Consider the following 13,317-nt stretch of genomic DNA (forward strand, 5'->3'; position numbering starts at 1 on the left):
GTCTGTAGCATTAAAGAGAACCTGGCATCACTTTTTTCCTTATGATTCCAACGTATTAGAGGGTACAGGTCCTCCAAGAAATTATCATAGTTTCACATCCTTTTCATTTTGCTAAAACATTCTATAGGGGTTGATCAGTGTCCCGAAACTTGTTGCATATATGAATTAGGAATCCTGGGAAGAGAAGTTGTCCTACCCTACTTGAAACATACAATGATAGCGAATGTCATGGTACATAGGGTAACTGTCCATGCATGTCAAGAAGATAGAACATTTTTGGAATACTATCACCCCTACAGAACAAGTTAATCACTTGATTTGCTTATTCACTACAGTGTTAAAATTTCCTTTTGAAATCAGTTTTTCTCGTGTAATGTATGGACGTGCTAGATCTTTCAGATCCAAAGACGTATCTAGAGGACTATCCTTATTAAATCAGAATTCCCACATAGGGTATTTGGAAACAGATTTTCTATCCAGAACAATTCTAGTAGAATCTTTTATTAAGGACTAGATGTATGGAGGCTCATCATGCAGCCATGTATTAAATTATAAATCTTTAGTTTAATTATCTTACGTCTTGTATAGAGCTATAGCATAGTGGTGTCAGGAGCTCTCATTATTAGGAAGATCTCAATTTATAAAGTCTGAAACGTCTTCTCCTGTGCCCAGATGATGGAGTTGGAGACATCTGTGAGTCTGACTTTGACCAGGACACAATCATTGACCGAATTGATGTCTGCCCAGAAAATGCTGAGATCACCCTGACCGACTTTAGAGCCTATCAAACTGTTGTTCTTGACCCTGAGGGTGATGCCCAAATTGATCCCAACTGGATTGTTCTGAACCAGGTGAGACATGAGAGTATGATGAATGCTGTTGCATTGGGCATCATTAAATTCAAACCAAATTTGAGATTTTTTTGTCATTGGTGAAAAATAAAATCTTATACACACTGATGTTTTGTATGAAATTGTTTTTGTTTTAATTGAAACATGAAGGCCCAACATCAATTGTATGTAAAATTCTGCATCTATCCAATGTCACATGATCAGAGGATACAAGAGTCCCTAATAGTTTAAAGATTTGTAGAAATGTCATGTGTCGTTTGTTTGATTCTTGCCATCAGTACATGTTTTTCCATAAACAGCGCCACTCTTGTCTATGGGCGGTGTATTGAATTGTAGTTGAGTCCCATATAGCAATGTTTCTGGAGAAAAAATTCATTTATTTTGTAATCTCAAACTTTCCCTTTAAATTCTGAGGACACTGTATCACACAATTGTATGACATGTTTATGAAACATTTCCTAGCGCAGGGTGTGAATGACACAGGGATTGAAAAAACACCAAAGAGAGAATCCTGGTGTCATGCATGTCCCTGCTCAGGTCCTGCACTAGGCATAACACAGTTTTGCTCAGAGTGTTTCTTTAACGTGAATCTCCACTTTTATAATGCATCACAGGTAATTACAAATATAGGTCGTATGCTAGAAGAGCACCCATGCCGAGGTACAGACTTCATCAAAAAACGTTACATAATAAATCATTAGTTCTGTGTACAAGAATTTGGTAGTAAATTAAAGGACCAAATAGAAAAGTGTTTCGTAATGTGATATGCTTATTTCTATTATAATTTTTACATGAAGTATTATTAACTATCTAAACCATGTGCTTTTATTTTTAGGGAATGGAGATCGTACAAACAATGAACAGTGACCCAGGACTTGCCGTAGGTATGTCATCACCGGTGCTCTTCTTTCAGTCATGACTACACAGCATTCCAAATTATTATGCAAATGTTATTTTTTGCTGATTTTCCTAAATAGTCGATGCAAATGACAGTCAGTATAATCTTCAAGCCATCAACCGTTGGAGTATAATGCAAATTTTATTGAACAAATCTCCTAATGATAACAGATTTTTTTTTAGAAGTAAAAAACTCAAAATGCCCTGTTTCAAATTATTATGCACAACAGAGATCAAAACATTTTAAAGGTTGTAAAGAGAACTAAAATGGTAATTTGTTGAATTTGCAGCATCAGGAGGTCATATTTACAGAAATCAAAAGCTCTTTCAATCAAAAAAAAACTTAGCAGGCCAAGTTACATGTTAACATAGGACCCCTTCTTTGATATCACCTTCACAATTCTTGCATCCATTGAATTTATGAGTATTTGGACAGTTTCTGCTTGAATATCTTTGCAGGATGTCAGAATAGCCTCCCCGAGCTTCTGTTTTGATGTGAACTGCCTCCCACCTTCATAGATATTTTGCTTGAGGATGCTCCAAAAGTTCTCAATAGGGTTGAGGTCAGGGGAACATGGGGGCCACACCATGAGTTTCTCTCCTTTTATGCCCATACCAGCCAATGACACAGAGGTATTCTTTGCAGCATGAGATGGTGCATTGTCATGCATGAAGATAATTTTGCTACGGAAGGCAGGGTTCTTCTTTTTGTACCACGGAAGAAAGTGGTCAGTCCTAAACTCTACGTACTTTGCAGAGGTCATTTTCACACCGTCAGGGACCCTAAAGGGGCCTACCAGCTCTCTCCCCATGATTTTGCAGCCTTGTTGGGACATGGTGGCCATTCACCAACCATCCACTACTCCATCCATCTGGACCATCCAGGGTTGTACGGCACTCATCAGTAAACAACACGGTTTGAAAATTAGTCTTCATGTATTTCTGAGCCCACTGCAACCGTTTCTGCTGTTGAGCATTGTTTAGGGGTGGCCGAATAATAGCTTTATGCACACTTGCAAACCTCTGGAGGATCCTACACCTTGAGGTTCGCGGGACTCCAGAGGCACCAGCAGCTTCAAATACCTGTTTGCTGCTTTGCAATGGCATTTTAGCAGCTGCTCTCCTAATCCTATTAATTTATCAGGCAGAAACCTTCCTCATTATGCCTTTATCTGAACGAACCCGTCTGTGCTCTGAATCAGCCACAAATCTTTTCACAGTATGATGATCACGCTTAAGTTTTCTTGAAATATCCAATGTTTTCATACCTTGTCCAAGGTATTGCAGTATTTCACGATTTTCGGCAGCAGAGAGATCCTCTTTCTTTCCCATATTGCTTGAAACCTGTGGCCTGCTTAATAATGTGGAACGTCCTTCTTAAGTAGTTTTCCTTTGATTGGGCACACCTGGCAAACTAATTATGACAGGTGTCTGAGATTGATTACAATGATCCAAAGAGCCCTAAGACACAATACCATCCATGAGTTTAATTGAAAAACTAATAATTAAATGTTTATGACACTTAAATCCAATGTGCATAATAATTTGGAACACAGTGTAGAAACTAGAGTGTAACATTGAGATTAAGGCCTTATTCACACGAATGTTTTATACGTCCGTGCAACGCGCGTGATTTTCACGCGCGTCGCACGGACCTATGCTAGTGAATGGGGCCGTTCAGACGGTCAGTGAATTGCACGCAGCGTATGTGCGCTGCGTAAAACTCACGACATGTCCTATACTTGCCCGTGTTTCGCGCATCACGCACCCATTGAAGTCAATGGGTGCGTGCAAATCGCGCACGGCACACGGAAGCACTTCCGGGTGCCGCGCGTGATGCGCGCTACAGTAGTAAAATAAATGAATGAAAACAGAAAAGCACCTCGTGCTTTTCTGTTTGTAAACATAAAACCAGAGTGTCATCATGATGCCGGCTGCACAAAAATCACGCAGCCCCGCACCATATGCTGATGACACACGGACCTTTTGCGCACGCAAAGCGCAGCGTTTTTTTTGTGCGCGCAGAAAGGGACACATCCGTGTGAATAAGGCCTAAGGCCTCATGTACATCGCCATATTACAGCTTCTGTTTGTACGTATCTGGAATAGGTCACCCATGGAGGTGATGGGACCTTTACTGTACCTCCCTATGTCTCCGGTTTCATACAGAGCATTGCTTCTAGGGGAGAATACCTGTGTATGTAGGACACCCCATGATAATTTGTAGACGGCACACACTGCAGCTCAGAGCCATGTGGGACTCCGTGTTTTGCCGCATAGCCTCAATGCTGTGTGCGCAAGGCATAATACACCTGAGAGCTCCCTAACATCTGCAAATCCAGCACGCCTCCCGCCACCACTGCCAGATTATCAGACTTTTACTTTTATTCATCGTTTTGTTTTTTCAAGGCTATACAGCTTTTAATGGCGTTGACTTTGAAGGCACCTTCCATGTGAACACCGTTACAGATGATGATTACGCCGGTTTCATATTTGGCTATCAGGACAGTTCTAGTTTCTATGTGGTTATGTGGAAGCAGACGGAGCAGACATACTGGCAGGCCACTCCTTTCCGAGCCGTTGCGGAACCTGGCATTCAGCTCAAGGTAATCATACGGATCACTCACTCCCTAATTATCTATCTACCTGTATATTATTACTTTCATATTATATCTAAAGCTTTAAAATGTGGCTGTGATCTAAATACAAAAGTTTAGATTGTGTACCATCTTCTTCCCTGCACGTTTCCTAAAGTGTTCTGCACAGACATCTTTTTATGATTAGACTGCTGAAATATTTCTTGGCTACGTGTCAGTAAATATTTAAATTGCACTGGGAGATGTTCGAGGTCAGCTCTTGGTAATCTTCCATATATAACGTGTTCAGTTGATGGTAGGTGTGTACAGTGATAGCATCATTCCAGAGACATGAGTCTCCCACATGCCAAGTCTCCCTCAGTAAGAGAGGGGTGAAGTCATACTTGTCTTTTTAGAGCAGCATCTTCCCCAGCACTCTGTAGAGAATATCTGGCGTCATAAACATGTGGTATTGATAATATGCAGCACATACTGCAATTTCCCAAAATCTTGGCATTCATAAGCAAGCATTACAGAGTTTCCTGACAGCAACAACTGTCAGCCGGAACTGCTGGATACCTACTGATGCTGGTAGAAGGGGATCATATTGATCATTGATCATAGGCCAATCACTTCCCCTTCCTTGCACTACTTTAGAGAATGCTCAACAAAATAGGGCATAGGACATGTATTTCATGTCACCATCACTTTTCCAACACCTTTTTTTTTTAATTAGAAAAACTTGCAGAAAACAATGCCAGTTCCAATTTGGCATTATTTAACATCCAACACCATATTCATGAACAGGGCATGAGACCTCTTTATAAACATTGTATACACTGCATTGGGGAAGAGATATTGGCACACCACCGGGATGGTGCTCCAGTATTAATAAATGTCCCCTCATCAAAAACTGTCCTTCTTACCAATAGTAACCAATCCTACCAACTTCTCTGCTCTGGAAAAATGAAACTGTGAAGTGATTGGTTGTTAGGAGCATCAAGGCCAGTTCGACAATTTTGGGGAATAAGTAATTGAAATTGAAACAAAAAAAACTAACATACAAACAATAAAGTAGACCGGGCTGGTGTGACCTTTCCATAGATTTCCTTGCTCCTCTCGTTGCTCGTGATCTGATGGAATAACAAGCAAAATGACATTATGTTGCAAATCTATTATTTCTACTTTTGGAATAAAAGAGAATTTTGATTTCACAATCTTGTTTACGTTTAGATATGACTAGGAGGACATAGTCTCCCTGACTAATATCTTACTAGTTTCGCAATCTATGCCCTTCTAGGCTGTCAAATCAAAGACAGGACCTGGAGAACATCTTCGAAATTCCCTGTGGCATACTGGGGACTCCAATGACCAAGTGAGGCTGTTATGGAAAGACCCCAGAAATGTAGGCTGGAAAGATAAAGTGTCTTATCGCTGGTTCCTGCAGCACAGACCTCAGGTTGGATATATTAGGTCAGTATATATTTTCAGGAATATCAATTCCTTTGTATAAATTACAATATGCGTAGATGTCTGTGGTTAAGGCGGGATTCACACGACCGGGTCGCGCCCGAGCCCGTGTGCCGGCCGGTAAAACCGGCCATTCTGCCCGGCCGGTTTGCATAAAGTTTTGCATCCGTGCCGGGCCGGGCAGATCTGGACAGTGACATCAGCGGCAACTCCTGAAGGGGAATCCCCATGTGTTCGGGGATTCCGCTTCAGGAGTTTCCCCTGATGTCACTGCCCAGATATGGACAGAGACAACAAGCGCTCTGTCCAGGAGCGGAATCCCCGAAAACACGGGGATTCCGCTCCTTCAAGGAGCTAAAGTGCGGCTAGCACATAGCAGAGCAGGGGGATACCTCCCTGCTCTGCTATAGTGGTGTCACTGCAGTTGTAGCAGCCGCAGCAGCAGCAGCTGCTAGCGGCGCCATCGAAGGTGTCGCCGGACCAGGGCGCTTTTAAAACAAGCAGGGGAAGGGAGCCAGCGCAGCGCTCCCTTCCACCTGCTGTACACCCCGGCCCTGCAACACAGTGTACAGCGATGCCATTCGTCAGAATGGCATCAACTCCTCCTCCTCACATGCACTCTGCGCTGTGAGGAGGAGGAGATAGAGCGCAAGCGCCGGAAAACCCGGCCATCACTCGGGACACATCCCGGTGATGGCCGGGTATTACCCGGCCTCATAGACTTCTATGGGAGCCGGGCGGCCGGGTACCCGGCCGAAGATAGAGCATGACCTACTTTTTGACGCCCGGTTTCCCCGGCCGTCAAAAAATCGGTCGTGTGAATAGCCCCATTAGGGGTCTATTATTCCTAATGCAGCCGTGTGCCGGCCGATTTATGAACGGCCGGCACCCGGCCGGGAAGCCCTGTCGTGGGAATGAGGCCTTACAGTCCATGCCATTATAGAACATACCAGAAATAAAATACATGGTGGATTTACCTACTGTCTCTTCCTTATGTTTGTAAATAATTTATATGATGTTGAGTGAATTTATAATATAATTCCAGGGCAAGGTTCTTTGAAGGTAGCGAGCTGGTAGCAGATTCGGGAGTCACTGTGGATACCACTATGCGTGGTGGAAGACTTGGCGTTTTCTGTTTTTCACAGGAAAACATTATCTGGTCTAACCTGAAGTATCGCTGTAATGGTAAATATTCCTTTTAATAATAATAAAAATTAATGAAAATGGATCCTGCAATAGAAACATACAACTACTAGGACGGGGCCACTACTGTGAATCGACTTATCTATATAATATAATCCACAGCAGGATATGGGTTAAGCAGAACAAGGTTTGCCAGGGCAAGGATTAGGAAGAATAGGCAGCTGCCTAAGGCGCCACTGAGGGGAAGGAATTTATAGATTAGAAAATGTAAAAAAAATAATGCTGTCCATGACTATAGTATCGTTATAAGGGTATGTCCAAATGTAGCAGAAGGGATCCGCCACAGCGAATCAGCAGCAAAAGCCCCCCAAATCCGCAACGTAATTGACATGCTGCGAATTTGAAAATCTATAGCAGGGCATCAATTCTGTGTGTTTTTTTTCCCACTACATGTGGATAGGGTTTCGAAAACTCCATCCGCATGTCTTACACAGTACTTTGCTGAGGATTTGTCGTGCGTAATCCACCTAGCAAAACCACAGCGAATAGGCTACATCTCAACTCGTTTTCACAGAGCCAAACAAATGTAATAACTTTGGTAGGCCAGATAACAGCCAGCGGTTATATAAGAAAAATTTGACCTATTGGTATCACACCAAATATCACTGTGTGTTTACACCCCAACCAATTCTCTAGACTATTAAATCAGATAGGCCAATAACAGGGCGTCTAAGGTATAGGTTGGAGGTCGGGGTCGTCCCTTCAGTAGGGGCGTTGCTCTGTTTAGGCAGGGTGACCTGGTAAGGTTTGAACAGGGGTCAGTTTGTTTTCCCTATAGCATTTTTTGACCCCGCCTCTTTTTTAAAGGACAACATCCCTTTTTATCAATAATAAGTAAAAGTTACGTTTTATTGTATAGTTTTTTTTAATCAGTCTGTTTTTTCTGTGACTTTACTTCTGAACTCGGCCTAAGACTACAGGGAATTAGTGTGTGAACATGGATAATTATTTAGCAAATTTGCAGAAACCACAATGATTTTCCATATGCACAAATAATAGTATTAAATATTAAACTTTTCAGAAGTGTAATTGCCATTGATTCTTCTAGCCAGTAGAGGAACAACGTTCAGACTGCAAGATAATGTGTTTTCCTCTTTATTTCCAGACACAATCCCTGAGGACTTTCAAGCATTTCAAGCTCAGCAGTTTGCAAGTTAAAGTAACAGAGCCACAGAAGAAGTTTATTTTTTGTTTTGCTGTAATCACATTTTTTTTTGTTGATAAGGAAACAATCTCTGATGTAACAAAGTTCTTTTTATACCTACTGTACATGAATGTATGTGAAATGAAACAGATACAATAAAGACATGTTTAAAATTAGGTTACACAGTTGGATGTTATTTAGGATGTCCCAAAGGCACTTCAACGAACACTGTCTAAAGAGACAAAAGAAGATAAGCAATAAAAAACATTAGGGGGGGAATTTATCATGACTGGCATTTCATATGCCAGACTTAATAGAAAGAAAGTTGGAGTAAGATGAAACACATTTATTAAGAGGTGAACGCATCTTTCGACAAAACGCTCCTCTTCTCCCCTCCAGATCTCCTCAGGCTCCCTTAGCATGCCGCGCGTTTCATACCAGCTCCTGATGCCGAGCAGCATCAGGGCCTTATATGCAATGCAACACTCAACGTCATCAGTGCTGCGTCACATATGAGCAGGGCCGCCATCAGGAGGGTATTAGGGGTACTACTGTAGGGGGCCCGGCCAAACTTAATTGAAAGGGGGGCCCGGCAACTGCCGCGACTTGCCTTTGGTAGAAAAAAACAGGCCCCTGCAATGGGGCCTGTTCTTTTCACCAAAACAATGTCGTGAGCTGCGGGCCCCCCTCTCGTCAAACACCGCTGTGAGCTGCGGGCACCCCTCTCGTCAAACACCGCCGTGAAACACCGCCCGCTTGCGCGCTCAACCGCACAAGCGCGCGCACGAAGGACAACAGGCACGCGCCCGCGCGCGAACGACCGGGCGTGCCGACGCGCAACCCGCTCGTGCCCGCCGGCAAGAGGGAAGCGGTGCACCCGCACCACAAGAACATCGCCGAACTACTGGCAAGGACAGCCACACAGGGCCGCCTCCGCCTCCTCCGCCTTCTCCTCCGCCTCCTCCTCCAGAGCGTAGCTGCGTAAGGAAAGGGGGAGGAGTCCAGTTGTTGCGTGGCGGCAGGAGTTCTACGATCCCCGCCATTTTCTGGAGCCTGGAGGTGAAGGACTGGACATCTGGACCGAAGACATCGCCTGACGAGGACTGGAGTGGGAGCCAGCAGCTCTTCTGACAGTGAGTAAAGTGTCTCAAAGTGCTGATCATGTATGGCCCTGTTCACACAGAGTATTTTGCAGGCTGAAAAAATCTGCCTCAAAATTCCTTAAAGAATTTTGAGGCAGATTTTGACCTGCCCCTGCTATCTTGCCGCGTTTTTTGCTGCGTTTTTTGCCTGCGGCGATTGAGGACAGCAGACAAAAAACGCACCGAAAAATGCATTTTCTGCCTCCCATTGATTTCGATGGGAGGTCAGAGGCAGAACCGCGACTGGCTCCCATTGATTTCAGATTAAATCAATGGGAGGCGGTTTTGGAAGTTTTTGGTGCTGAGATGAGGCCGGATTCACACGAGCGTGTGCTTTTTGCGCGCGCAAAAAACGTGGCGTTTTGCGCATGCAAATGGTCCATAACAGCTCTGTGTGGCAGCAGCGTATGATGGGTGGCTGCGTGATTTTCGCGCAGCCGTCATCATTATGACACTCTGTATGTTTGTAGCACGTGGTGCTTTTCTGTTTTCATTCATAGTTTATACTGCTGCGGAAGTGCTGGGCGTGATTTTCACACACCCATTGACTTCAATGGGTGCGTGATGCGCGAACAATGCACAAATATAGGACATGTCGTGAGTTTTACGCAGCGGACACACGCTGCGTGAAAATCACTGAAGTCTGCACAGCCCCATAGAGTAACATAGGTCCGTGTGAGGCGCGTAAAAATCACGCACGTTGCACGGATGTATTACACGTTCGTCTGAATAAGCCCTAACAATAAGGCCCAGTTCACAGAGTTTTTGGGCCTTGATATTGACTCGGACACTGCGTCAGAATCAGCACCAAACAACTTCCAAAACCGCCTCCCATTGATTTAATCTGAAATCAATGGGAGCCAGTCGCGGAAAAAAGAAAAAGCAGCACGTCCTTTCTTGCCGCGGTTCCGCCTCTGACCTCCCATCGAAATCAATGGGAGGCAGAAAATGCATTTTTCGGTGCGTTTTTTTCTGCTGTCCTCAATCGCCGCAGGCAAAAAACGCAGCAAAAAACGCGGCAAGATAGTGTGGGCAGGTCAAAATCTGCCTCAAAATTCGGTGCGCGGTTCCAGGCGGTCGCGGTTGCACGGGCGGTCGCAGGTACGTGCGGTCGCGGGTGCGCGCTCGCGAGTGCGCGCACGGGAGTTTGCGCGGTGTTTGACGGCCCCCATGACGACCCCCATGTTACCCAGGGCCGCCATCAGGGGGGTATTAGGGGTACTGATGTGAGAGGCCCGGCCAAACCTAATTGAAAGGGGGGCCCGCAGCCCACGACATTCTTTTGATGAAAAAAATGGGCCCCATTGCAGGGGCTTGTTTTTTTTCTACCAAAGGCAAGTCGCGGTTGTTGCCGGGCCCCCCTTTCAATTAGGTTTGGCAGGGCCTCTCACATCAGTACGCCTAATACCCCCCCTGATGGCGGCCCTGGGTAGCATGATATAGTGCTGGACGGAGTACCGTTAACAGGCGGTGCCACGGTAGGGGGGCCCAGAAAATTTAGCTGTATGGGGCCCTGAAATTCCTGATGGCGGCCCTGCATATGAGGTCCTGATGCTGGCATCAGAGCGTGGTAACATGCTAAGAGAGCGTGAGGGAACTCGGAGAGAAGAGGTAAATTGAGCATTAATTTTTATTTACTTTTTCTTTTTTTTTTATGTTGTCCGATTGGGGGGGAGCAAGGTACAGGGTCGGCACGGGCCTCTACCTTACTACTCCCCACAAAGTGAAATCTACGCCAGTTAGGCGCTTGCGTAGATTTTAACAAGAATTTATGCCAGTTTTCTGGCGTAAATTATAATACATTTTTAAGGACGCTGTGCCCCCGTCACCTTTTGCATAGCCACGCCCCATTTCATAAAAGAGGCAAGGGCAGCGTAAAAGGGCAAAAGTCTTTTGGACCCTTTTGCAACTTGTCTACAACCAGAAAACTGGTGTAAAAAGGTTGACAAATTCTTCCTAGAATTTCTGTCGGTCATCGGAACGAGGGCTGTCTGCTTAGGCCTAGTAGGCCTTAAAATGATGACTGATGACTACATAGTTCAGGCCTAGTTCTTCTTGAGATGGTGACTGCTGGCTGGTTTGTATACAGAATTTACAGTATAAGCCTCCACATGAACCAACTCTCCCATTAATCTTTCACTGCTTCTGGACACTAACCGGTACACCTCTCTGACTGTCTTAGGTCACGTCTCCTCTTTGTACCCTTTACTACTGCCCGCCAAGCCATCCGTACAGTGGGGCCTCATATATCACTCCTGCTCGCTCTTCAGGACCTGTCGCAACCAGGCCCATCGATAACTACTGACATAATATGATCCTCATCAGTCCACACAGGCTTCTCAATGCTAGTTGCTCTCAGTCGGTCTCTGTCTCTTTGCCAATAACAGTTTTTACTACTTTCCCCTCCTTGCAACTACACTTCTCTTTTTTAGTATGCTCAGGTCTGGGTCTGGCAAACTTCCTCCCAACAATGACTGCTAAATGGCGGGCTAACCGCTGTTATATACTCTAAGTATTGCCCCCAGACGTGATGACGCATACTTGCTCATGTGTCCGCCAACACTCAGTTTCAGAACGATAAATGCAGCCTTAAAATGGCGTCCTCATCAAAAACAGTCAATACGTACAGGATGCAATATGAACACACAGTCTTCGGTGGCCTAATCGCCCACCCTCTTCTCCAATATTGCATATCTTATCCCATACATTGCCAGATAGATGCTGGTTTTACCACCGCACAATTGCCACATAGTAGAGGGATAAAGAAGACAGCAGCAACAACACAGCATAGCAGCACCGACAAAACTTTACTAATGACGTATTTACAATGCCACGAGGGGCACAAAATACCATGAAAACAGAAAACACAGGGTTTACCCATTTTAGTTATTAGGATGCATTTCCTTAATATTACAACCAGAACATCAATACCTTAGTGATTCCTTCATAACTGTCACCAAGGGTCTGTGGACCCACTGGACCGTACCGCCTTGGCGATAAGGCAGCTGGCCAACAGGGCGCAGGTCAATGTCTATAGTTCGTATAGGTACCTGTAGCAGCTCGGACAGCAGCAAGGCAGGCTCGGCTGGGACTAGGCAGCAGGTGGGGGTCAGGCGCGGTGAAGCAGGTCAGACGTGGATATAGCACGACACGACTTTGGCACAGCAGAGTGCTCGACCAGGATAGTATGGAATGCAAGGAACAGGAACAGGAACACACTAGTAGGCCATCACATAGACAAACTTAGGAAACATCAACAACGCTCAGGCATAGAAGCAGGGGGCTGAACCCCTCTTATAGTCCAGGGTACTCACGGGTTCAAAGTTCATCAAAAGTCAGGTACGCGCGCTGCCCCTCTAAGAGCGGGCACGAGCATGCGCGCGCACCCTACGGGATCCGGCTGAGGTGAGTGGAAGCGAGCGTTGGCGTCTCCTGAGCAGGAGGCTGGGGCCAGCGCTTACCGACTCGTGGCTGCGGCTGTCAGGAAGGGATTGGAGCTGACAGCCCGCAGCCACGGACATTACAATAAAATTAAGTTGCACTACCTTTGCCCTCATAACAGCCTAAATAGGCCAGGACACAGAATCACCTTTATGTTTACGCATTCTGACAACAATCTTTCACAATGTCGTTTTGTATTGGATTAAAGCAGATCTCTGTTACTTATATTTATTTTCATTCCACCTCCTATTTGTTCAGCTGGGTTAATATTTGGTGACAGGAAAGGAGGGAAATTTGTACTAATATGTCAATAAAAAACATCCCTGGACAATCTAAGGCCTCGTTCACATCTGCGTTTGGTATTTCCGTTGCTCTGCTTCGTAATAGGGGCAGGGCAAGAAAATCGTCCCCGTTACATGATTGACACCATCAGCGCCCGACAGAACCCATTGACTTTAAGGGTATGTTCACACGAGCGCATTACGTCCGTAATTGACGGACGTATTTCGGCCGCAAGTCCTGGACTGAACACAGTGCAGGGAGCCGGGCTCCTAGCATCATAGTTATGTACGACGCTAGGAGTCCCTGCCTCT

At 45.2% G+C, this 13,317-nt stretch overlaps 1 protein-coding gene across 1 annotated transcript in view; it reads left to right on the forward strand.

Annotated features, from left to right (window-relative positions):
* THBS4 (thrombospondin 4) overlaps positions 1-8,317 on the forward strand; it is an 80,282-nt gene extending 71,965 nt beyond the window's left edge. Inside the window, exons 17-22 of the mRNA XM_075838825.1 lie at positions 673-851; positions 1,687-1,735; positions 4,158-4,354; positions 5,625-5,797; positions 6,840-6,979; positions 8,103-8,317. Of these exons, the coding sequence (XP_075694940.1) occupies positions 673-851; positions 1,687-1,735; positions 4,158-4,354; positions 5,625-5,797; positions 6,840-6,979; positions 8,103-8,155 (791 nt within the window). The 3' untranslated portion in view covers positions 8,156-8,317. The remainder of the gene's footprint in view (positions 1-672; positions 852-1,686; positions 1,736-4,157; positions 4,355-5,624; positions 5,798-6,839; positions 6,980-8,102) is intronic.
* Positions 8,318-13,317: the final 5,000 nt, after the last annotated feature.

The sequence above is a fragment of the Rhinoderma darwinii genome, chromosome 1 (assembly GCF_050947455.1).
Source record: "Rhinoderma darwinii isolate aRhiDar2 chromosome 1, aRhiDar2.hap1, whole genome shotgun sequence".
Classification (NCBI taxonomy): domain Eukaryota; kingdom Metazoa; phylum Chordata; class Amphibia; order Anura; family Rhinodermatidae; genus Rhinoderma; species Rhinoderma darwinii.